This window comes from Heterocephalus glaber, unplaced genomic scaffold, assembly GCF_053883595.1.
Source record: "Heterocephalus glaber isolate CG9 unplaced genomic scaffold, H.glaber_assembly_v1.0 deba00001504, whole genome shotgun sequence".
In the NCBI taxonomy this organism is placed as follows: Eukaryota; Metazoa; Chordata; class Mammalia; order Rodentia; family Bathyergidae; genus Heterocephalus; species Heterocephalus glaber.
Window position 1 is genome coordinate 69,315,531 of NW_028258324.1, and position 10,825 is coordinate 69,326,355.

The 10,825-nt window shown below is 45.7% G+C and overlaps 1 protein-coding gene across 2 annotated transcripts in view; it reads left to right on the forward strand.

Moving 5' to 3' along the window:
* Liph (lipase H) overlaps window positions 1-10,825 on the forward strand; it is a 38,342-nt gene that overhangs the window by 7,249 nt on the left and 20,268 nt on the right. For both annotated transcript variants that reach the window (XM_087187031.1, XM_004834843.4), the window contains 2 exons: window positions 5,258-5,625; window positions 7,025-7,133. In XM_087187031.1, the coding sequence (XP_087043157.1) occupies window positions 5,258-5,625; window positions 7,025-7,133 (477 nt within the window). The remainder of the gene's footprint in view (window positions 1-5,257; window positions 5,626-7,024; window positions 7,134-10,825) is intronic.

The following is a 10,825-nucleotide window of genomic DNA, read 5'->3' on the forward strand; positions in this document are numbered from 1 at the left end:
GGATTACATAGCAAGGTCCAGTCTCAGAAAAACAAGAAACAAGCAAAAAAATAAAAAGGAAGAAAGAAAAGAGCATTATAAATTAAAACAAAGAACTCCATGTGGGTGAAGCCATTAAACACATTTGTTCTTCACAAATATTTAGTGCTTATCTGCTCTCCAAACTGCCTGAGAATCTGGGGTCCAACAGAAGGACAAATGTCAATGCTAGGTGCTGGGGACACGATATTTGACAAAAAACAAAAAAACCCAAAAACCGAGAAACCCAAATCCTCCCACAGTATCTGCCCTCAGGTAGTTTAATTTGTAACATGGTCCAAGATAAATAATGTTTTCTTTTAGGAATGGTTAGTTCTGGTGGGAAATTTTAAACAAAGAACATGAGAAATGGAAAGTAGAACTTATTTTTATTTGCATGTACTTTCCTGGCCTTGACACCTGCAGATATTTTTACATAATTTCAATCATAGTGTATGATGTGCCCTCTCATTATTTATTTATTCATATACTATTTGCTACTTTTTGCAGTACTAAGGATTGAATCTAAGGCCTTCACACTGAACTATATCCCCAATCCTTTTATCTTTATTTTTTTATTTTGAGACATGGTCCTGACAAGTCACTAAGTTGCCCAGGCTGCTTGGGCAATCCTCCTGCTTCAGCCTCTCAGAATGATGGGCCTCTTAGGCATGTGCCACCACACCTGGCTCATTTATTGATTTAGTTCTGTGGTGCTGGAGATTGAGCTCAGGGTGTCTGCCATGCTAAACATGCACTCAGCTGCTGGGCTGCAGCCTCAGACTCTCATTCTGTTCATTTTATAAACTATATTTTCTTTGTAGAATTCATATGGATCATGGTGAATGGCCCAATACTGTGTTCATGGGTTGATATTCATTTATTCTGAAGTATTTATTAATGTCAACTCGGAACCAGGTGCTGTACTTGGCACTGGGAAAAACATGGGAAAATGTTCCAGGCATGAGGTTGTGAAAAAAGCAAGTAAAATAGAAAGGTGAAATTTCTGTACAGTAAAAGTCAATATAAGAAGGAAGTAGAATGATACTTGTAATTCCTGAGGGAAAGAATATTGTTCAGAGTCCAGAGCATCATTTAGGCTAAGAAACTCTTTTCAGGAATGAATTTCAGAGTCAACCACGAGCCTTCCCTGAGAAGACAGCAAGAGCCAGTGACCTAGGGAGAAGGACTCACTGTGGGCAATGAATAAGTCCTGACTTTGCAGAAGTGAGACCACATCACTGGGGAAATATGAGTACAGAAATTTTGTTTCTTTTGAGATGGGATTTTCCTGGGTTGCCCAGGCTAGATCTGAACGCCTAGGTGCACTTGCACACATAGGTGCAAGTGATCCTCCTGCCTCAGCCTCCTGGAATAGCTGTCACTGTGCTCAGCTGCATAAGATGATTTTTATGTACCCATTCTTGTTATTTGTGGCAGTTATGTACTATAAAATGCCCTCAACCACTGAGTTCAGGAGTACTGAACACTGATCGTAGAGAGACACAGGGTTAGGTTTCTGCATGCCTCTTTTATTGTAATGCTTCTGTCGACTGACCAATCTGGGCACAGCCTTCTGTGTGTTCTGGTTCAAAGACATCTTTTTTTTTTTTTTTAAAAGAGACATTTCAACTTCTGCTTTATTGTATTTTATTTTTTGGTACCTGGGATTGAACTCAGGACCTCGTGCTTTCGAGGCAGGCATCAGAACCACTGAGCTAAATCCCCGGCCTTTCAAAGACATCTTGATTAACACTGGACTAGGACCAGTGGCCAAGCTTATCTAACAAATGTGTTCTTAGGAAGCCACATCACAGCCTTCTTATGGTTAGAAACACAGCGCTTCGACACTTTGTGTGAAGTGTCATTTGAGGGAGGGAACATGGCAGGAAATGACTATGGCTGTGTAAAGGACCCTCCTTTAAATTAGGAGAGCTGAAACAAACAAGAAGGCAGAGTACCACTTTGTTGCACTTCAGCTGAGACCCGAGGGTGTCAGATGATGAATGTGTGCCACTTGGCATCTGTCCCTGAATCACTGAAAAGATGCCTTAGGTATCGACTATTGAATTACAAATAAATTTGCAAAGATGAAATCTACAAATCATGAGGAATCACTCACTGCATTTAACAGTGAGAAAAGTGTGTGTTTGTGTCTGTTTTGAAAGGGATCAGAGAGTACAGGAGGGTGATACAAATGTACTAACTTTCTCACTTTGCCTCCTCCAAAATGAACAGATAGAATAGCTACAGTAATTGAACAGAGAGCTTTTAGATACTGAGTGCCCAAACTGCAACCCCAAACCCATGTATTTATCCCAAAGTGCCAACCCTGCAGTTAAACCTGAACACTGAGGTTTTAGTTTAGAACAAACACCTGTTATCCGATGCTTGGCTGCTGGGGTGACTTGGCTCGCTCACTGATGGGGAGGCCTGTGTGTGCCACAGGTTTGCCACCACTGCAAGGGTGAATGATACATCCACACATAGAGGATTATTTCATTCTTTTCTGTGGTACTGGAGATTGAGCCCAGGACCATGTGCATGCTAGGCGAATGTTCTACTACCGAGCTATATCCTCAGTTCTCAAATATTTATTTAGTTATTTTGTGGGATTGAGATCAAACCCAGGAAATGCTAAGCTTCAGCCCTGTATCTCCAGCCCTTTTAAGGTTTTATTTATTATTTTGCAGTGCTGAGGGTTGAACCCAGGGCTTTGTTCATGCTAGGCAAGTGTTCTGCTATTGAGCTACATTCCCAGCCCTGAGTTTTTATTTTGAGACAGGGTCTCACTAAGGTGTGTGAGCCAGGAGCTTCCAATCCTCCTGCCTCAGGCTCCTGAGTGGCTGAGGTTACAGGTGTGAACCACTGCGCCCACCTAAAGGAGACTTTTGTTGCATGAACTGCATATGTTCTCCAGGCACAAGCGAGAATACACATCAAACTCTTAGAATGTTTAGGACTGACAGAGAGAAAGGAAATCGACTATTTTTTACTCAGTGCTTACAATGTACTTCTCCAGGGCACAGTGCTATAGCCAAGATATTTAAAAAACAGAGGAGCAAGCAGAGGAGGTGGTGCGCATCTGTAATCTCAGCACTCTGGGAAGCTTAGGCAGAAAGTTCACAAGTTGGAGGCGAGCCTGGACAATTTAAGTGGCTTAATGAGAACTTATTGCAAAATAAAAAAATAAAAAGGCTGGAGGATGTAGCTCAGTGTGGAGGCCCTACCATAGTTCTTTCAAATGAAAACTGAAAATTCATTTGTTTTGCCCTTCTTTGCCTTACAATAGCCGTCAATTTTAAGGACTCTGCTAGAGTTCAGCATATCCGGGAGGTTGGCTGAACTGTGCATAGATACTGAAGCTTGTAGTTGTGCTAAAAAAAAATAGCTCCCAGGCAGGGGATTTAGCTCAGTGGTTCTGCTGCCTTGCAAGCTCAAGGTCCCGAATTCAATCCCTGGTACCCCCCCCCCCGCCCAAAAAAAGCTAAAAAATAGCTCGGGCCCCACATTTCACAGCTTTTTTCTGAGCCTTTTAGGACTCATATGTATGACTTACAACAGGCACACTGGCCTGACATTGCTCACAGGCCTCAAAATGGACATCATCACATAGTCCTCTTCCTGGGGAGGGGAACTCTGGCTTCCCCAGGATGACCTCTTTCAGAATTAACCTCACTGCCTTTCTCTCCTGACAGAGAGGAGCCAGAGAAAGATGATGTGGTTTCCCCAGTCGACCTGGTTAGTCAGTCGCCCACACAGGAACAAGCCCCAGTTTACTGATGGTGAAGGCCAGAGGCGCGGTCCTGTCCCGTGACAACTCCTGTCCCAGGAGATGACTAATTAAACAGTCATTTGCTCTGGGGCTTGTTCTGCAAGCAGTGTACAAGTTTCAGTCCGTGTTCTCCAGGAGCATGCAATCTACATGAAGAGGCAGTGAGCGAGGCCGGCAGGTGGCGGAAGTGTTTATTTATACCTTGAGGTGCCTCGCCGCACCTGCTGCTCAAGGGTGTAGAGCAGAAGGAATAATGGAGGGATTGGGGGCTTGAAATTAAGCATCTCTTTTCTAGGGTGAGGAGTTTCCAAGCCTCCTTAACTCTTAACCATCTAGTGGGGCTTCTTGTGCTCGTTCTGTTTGAACTTCACTCAGTCTTGAGTATCAAGGCCTTTGCAAGTTTCACGTAAATGGACCCACGGAAGGACCCAGGTTATTAAAGACAGACAGAAATGTGGGGATGAAGGTTGCTCCCAGGCTCACAAGTGAGGAGAACAGTTTCTGGGCATGAAAGCACAGAGGCCTTAAGAATAGGGAACCACAGCAGAGTTCCCGAATTCACTGTGCAGGAAGCAGGATGGATGCTTCCCAGGGCACACTTGTCTTCCAGGCCCGTCGCAAGGAAGAGCCAATCCTAGGGCCTTGCCTCCCGTGCGGTGTCCTACAGGAGGCTCTAGGCTCAGCTGAGGCTTCGTCATGTGACAGCTCACTTCCTCCTCGGCTGCTCTAGCTCAGTGAGGCAAGGTTTGGGAGAAGAAAGAAAAGAAAAGAAAGAGAGAGGGGGAGGAAGAAAGAAGAAGGGAGGGAGGATAAACACTAAAGCTCCGACTAGTTTCCAAACACAGTATATAATGATTGGGACACTGTAGTATTCGGAAGTGGAAGAATTATTCAAAACCATGCTGTGGTGTGCCTCCCATAGTGTACCTGCCAAGTATTCATTAGGTGACTTTCAGGTTGGATCTGGAAGCCTGGTAGCAATTTTTTTTGTTTGTTTTTTTTGTGCCAGGGATTGAACTCAGGACTGTGGGCTTTTGAGGCAGGTGGCAGAACCACTGAGCTAAATCCCCGGCCCCTGGTAGCATTTTTTAGAATAAAGTTTTATTAGAACACAGCCATCACAGCCATGCTTGTATCCAATTGATTCTTCTTCTTCTTCTTTTTTTTTTTTTTTTTCTTTTTCCAGTACCGGGGATCAAACTCAGGACCTTGTGCTTGCCAGGCAGGCGCGGTGCCACTGAGCTGTATTTCCAGCTCTTAGCACTTGGAAGAATGCTGGTAAAAGCAGAGGTCACTTGTTAGGAGCCCTGACTCAAGTGTGACTCTGCGACTTCGTTCACCCAGAGCCAGGCCTTGGCAGGTGACAAGGGACAAGGGATCTCTCAGCAGCAGAAGGCAGGGCTCACTTGCTGGATGCCAGCTAAGGAAACAACCACTGTAATGTTGTCCAACTTTGGTTTCCAGATGCAGATGAAACATGTGCCACGTTCACCAGGCTGGGCTTCCACAATGCATTGATTGGGACAGAACTGGACGTGAGGCTGTTGCTCTACACAAAGAGAAACTGGACCTGCGCCAAGATCGTCAACTCCATGGCTTTGGGGGGCTTAAACATCACCAAGAAGACCACCTTCCTCATCCACGGGTTCAGGCCTCTGGGCTCCGCTCCAGTTTGGTTGGGGGACTTAGTGGAGGGTTTGCTGCTTGTGGAAGACATGAACGTGGTGGTGGTTGATTGGAACCGAGGAGCTACAACTGTAATATACAACCAAGCCTCAAGTAAGACCAGAAGAGTAGCCATAGTCTTGAAGGAATTTATCGAGCAGATGTTGGTAAGAGACTTCTCTCAGATGGGTCAGGGCCAAATTGAAACTGGCTGGCTGATTATCCGAAGGTTTAAAGCCTAGAGATATCTTCAATGGCTGGGCAGGACTATTTTGTAGCATTTTGCAAATCTGAATAAGCCCCAGGGAAGGGGAGGGACTGCCTGTGAGGCTCACAGGTATGGTTGGGGAGGTTGTGCACCGCACAGGACACAGGTTTAAAGGAATTACATTGTTACTGTAGATGTTATTGATTTAGGTATTTATTATGATAATATACCCACAGGTGATAATGAAGTGTCTTGATAAAGCTGCTTCTTTTTCTGACTCCTAAAGCGGTATCTTAGGGGCAGGAGAGGTTCTGTCTGGGTTTCCTGGTTTATATGCCTTCACTTCTTCAACTCCTGTAGCCAGTCCTTCTGCTAGAAGTGCCAAAGGTTTAACAACCAGATTCTCCAAAGCCAAAACAGGGACACATGGTCCAATGAGATGATTTGTGCTTTTAGAAGACTTACAAATGTGAAACCTTAAATTTTATTTGGTGACTTATCTCATGGTTTGCCCCTTTTAACGGTAACAAAAAGAGTGACGTGAGATCAGGACACTTTCAGAGAGTCAGGCCTGGTGACCACTGTGGCCAGGGGGACCTGAGTGTGATGTGAGCTCACATCGAAGCCACAGCCTTGGGAAAGAGAATATTTGGTGACTCGGGACAAGCTGTTTCAGTGTTGTCCACTGTTCCAACATTCCCCCCCTTTCCTTCCCTCTCTGTGGTGATTTCATTGACTCAGCCAAGGCAAAGACAAAGGAGTTCATCAAAATGTGTTTATAGCCAGACACGGTGGCACAGGCCTGTGATCCTACTGACTTGGAAGGCTGAGGCAGGAGAATTGCAGGTTGGAGGCCAGCCTGGGGAATTTAGCAAGACCGTGTCTCAAAATAAAATTCAAACAAGGACTGGGAATGGGAATGTAGCACTTCCTGCACTGGGTGGTAGAGTGCTTGCCTAGCATGTGTGTCACCCTGGGCTCAATCCCCAGCACCCAAAAATGAAAAATAAAATTGTCATTCCTCTATCCAATTAAGAATGTTTTAAAAGGTATGTCAGCTTGGCTTCCATCAGAAGCATGAGTAGAGACACCACAGTTTAAAAGTTAAGGCACAAACTTGGGGCTGAACAGGCTGATTGGAGTCCTGCTCTGCCCCCCGCCAACTGCCTCATCTAGGACAGACGACTTCAATTCTGAGGCCCAGTCTTTTCCCATCCATATAATCAAAAGAGTAATATTTGTATTACTGTGATATTTAAGTGAGACAGTAGATGTACGGTGCTTAGAAACATTTCTCCAAACATAGTCAATTCTTTAGCCCCTCACAATTTATAACGATGAACTTTCTAAAATTTCAGGCAAAAGGAGCATCTCTTGGCAACATTTATATGATTGGAGTGAGCCTAGGAGCCCACATAGCTGGATTCGTTGGAAAGATGTACCCTGGGCAGCTGGGGAGAATCACAGGTAAGGCCCCATGAGGGGCGGGGTGCAGCTGGGCAGGGTGGTCGCTGGGCCCTGGGCAGGCCACCCTAGGCCTTGGGCTCCAGGCCAGTTCTTCCAGGGAAGACCATGACCAAACTGAGCTCAGAACATTATTTAGTAAAAGATATAACAGGAAGACATTTTCCAAACTGTATACGCTTGGGCCAGGGATTTAGCTCAGTGGTGCCACCACCTGCCTTGAAAGCGCAAGGTCCTGAGTTCAATCCCCGGTACCAAAAAAAAAGTCATAGAAACTGTATATGCCTTAGGAAAGATCAATAGTGACCTTATTTCTTCTATGGTTAGAAAAAACAGCAGTGTCCCATGGGAATTTGATCTGTACACCACAACAGAGAGCCTTCTCCCTTGTATGGAATCTAGGATGGCATGAACTGCACCCCATGCACTCTGCAGTCCCCCATACCAAACACAGCTGGAGTCTCGGGGCTGGAAAATGAGATGGGAATGTTGATAGCCCAGCTTACTCTGTAAATATCAGCTTTCCAGCCCACACAGAATGAAAACACTCAGAAATGTAGCAAGTCAAACCCCAAACAAAGACTCCCTTGGCTAGGATCTCTTACCTGGAGCTGAGTAACTTTCCACAGCTGCTCAAGGTGAGGCAGTTTTCTCTTTCAGAGACTTAAGGCCTCACCTATTTGCCTTTCCCAGAGTCCAACTGTACCCATAGGGCGTGTTTGCCATCTAGAGCATTTGCAAGGGAGGAGAGGGTGGAGACAGGGAGGGAGGGGAAATGTCAGTGATTCCCGTCAACTATATTTGGGATTTCATCTTTTAGGGTCCCAAGTGGGAAGAGTGGGAAGGTGCCATTTGAACTTGGCAACTTGGCAAGTCACCTCTGGGCCCTGGGGAAGGCATGTCTGTGTCTGTCTGTCTGCCTCTCACACATGTGTGAGCACATACACACCCCACATTGACCAGCATCTCCTTCAGCCCTGGTATTTGAGGTCCCATTGTTTGTTTTTGATCCCTTTTTCTCACTTTCATCCAAAGGCCAGGCCTGCTTCCTATTAACTTACCTGCTATCCTAGTATCTTTTAGTTCCTAAAGTAGTGTTTAGTTTCAAAAATCGTTTTAGAAAGTAATACGTCTTCACTTTTAAACATTTCCCTCAGGTAGAAAGGCCAAGTGGCTTGAGTTTGGCCATGTCCTTGACTGTTGGGAATTCCTCTTCTGGTGGGAGAGACTTTTCCCAGTGGTGAGGTTGGAAGTAGACCAGCTCTCCAAAAAAGAAAGAAAAAGAACTGGTCTGTAGCAGTTGCTAATTGCTGTGCAAAACTCCCGCTTGACTGATCTGACGTCATTGAGCTCAGCGTTTGGGAGAGGAAAGCTGCTCCCCGGCACACCACAACCTTATTCTACCTTTGCCCCCGCCCGGCTCACTGATAGATCTCGAGAAAACCTGTCATCACAGCCGCTTTGAATATTATTGTAGTTACTTTTCTTGTTGCTGATACTACCTGGCACCTGAAATTAAAGGTGGAAAGGTTTATTTAGCTCACAGTTTGTAGAGAATTCAGTCCATAATCAGCTGGCTCCAAGGCAGGGCAACACGGCAGAGAGCATCACAGAGGAGAAACAGTCCATGGCAGGCAGAAGACAGCAAAAGCAAGCAAGCAAGGGACCTCAGTAGCTTTGCTCTGCCCCTTTTTATATCCTATTTAGGTGACTAGGATTAGGGCAGTGCCAAACCAATCAGCGGACTTATTTAGTAATCACACACCCTTAGTCCCAGCGACACACACTGTAGATGCAGCCACTTCTGCAAAAGCCCCACCTATGTCTGCACAAGGCTTTGGGGGACATCTAGACACACCCGTAACAAATATGAGTATGACTCTGGTCTCTGGCCATGAAAATTTCCCAAGCCAGCCTGCCTTCCACTGTGGGCCCATGGCCTACTCTGTGGCCGGGACTCAGCCGCTGGACCCAGCTCAATTTTTCAGCCCACGGACTGACTTCTCTATGTTCCCCCAAATCTCCCCAAGCTCAGTCTTAGCTGTCTCCAAGAGCATCTCCAGGAGCAGCGCCTGTTCCTTCCCCACTCACCTCCCTCCGCTTTGCCTGGACGGGCTCACTGGGTTGTACCATGAGAAGATGGCCTGTTACCCAACCCCCACATGCTGATGGGTCTCTCTTACTCGGCTAGGCCTTGACGGTTGCTTCATTGCTTCCATTTCCATTTCTTTTGCTCTTCCTTTCTAGGCACATCTGCTTTTACTTCTCATTAATTTCTAATGTATCTATTTGGTGCCAGGGATTGAATGGTGCCAGGGATTGAATGGTCCCAGGGCCTCATGCATGCTAGTCAAGCACTCTGCCGTCGAACCATGCTGACATCCCCAGGAATCCATATTGTAACGGAAGTTACAGGTGGTCTCAACACCATACTCTGAGAAACAGTGCAACAGCCACTGTCTGCATGTTGCCTTTGAGCACTTGCAAGGTGGCTACTGTAAGTGTGAAACTCAGATGGCTTTCAAAGAATATGGACCTAACAGCAAGTCAGAATGTAAAAAGCCTGACATTTCTTTTTGTTTTTGTTTTTTTGGTGCTGGGGATTGAACTTGGGTCTTTGCCCTTGTGAGGCAGGTGGCAGAACCACTGAGCTACATCCCCGGCCCAGTCTGACATTTCTTTATTGATTAATACTTTGGATAGACACACTGTATCCTCGCCAAGTGTGGTGGTGCCTACCTGTAATCTCAGCTTTCTGAGAGGATAAAGCAGGATTGCAAGTTTGAGCCCAGCTTGGGCAATTTAGCAACTTAGCAAAACCCTGTCTCAAAATAAAACATTAAAAAAAGAGGGGCGGGCCTGTGGCTGTTCCTCAGTGCAAAGGCCTTGGGTTCAATCCCCAGTACCACAAAAAAGTATTCTTAAAATTAACTTTTCATTTTTTAAGAACATTTTAAATTGTCAATGTGGCCCTCATTAAATGCCTATGGGCCAGTGCTGCCTTAGAGAGCACCCAGTGAGCTTAGGGATAGGAGGAAGAGGGCCCTGAAATTGCACAAAAAATGTTGGATGGCTTCCTGGGGAGGTGTCCAGATCTTTCATCAAATCTCTGACCAGTTAGTACTGAGTAAAAGCCTAGACACTATTCTGATGATCTTAGTGCAGTAAGAGTGAACTCGGCTTTTCCATTCATTTTCTCTGCTACAATAATGTCAGAATGCTCTGGATTTCGATTCAGAAGTGCTTTTATGAATCTTCTGAAGTAGCTACTAATTCTACCTCCATTTGACAATATAAGGAAACCAAGGTTCATAGAAGTAAAGCAACCTGCTTACTGTGATGCAGCTGATTAGTGCTGGGTTCGGGGCTCCCTGTTTGCCTGCTCACATAGACTATGCAGGTTTGGGGCACTTTTTCTGTAATTTTTGGCTGATCATTTTTGCTTATCACTGTGGATGTCACAAGTCCAAGGTCCTCTGTGGCAGTCCCAGTTTGTGCCTCACCTTGGGGTAGATGTTTTAACTTCCGTGCATCTGAAGGTTGCTATCCACTGTGGGTCTCAAGGTTCGTTTTCTTAGGAAGTGCTGTTGTCTGGTGTGAGGAGGGGGAACTGCTGGGCCAAGTCTTCCCAAGGCTGTGGGGTTTTTCCTGTTGGATTGGGAAGATCATGGTTGTGGGCGCTGGGCGTTGGCTCC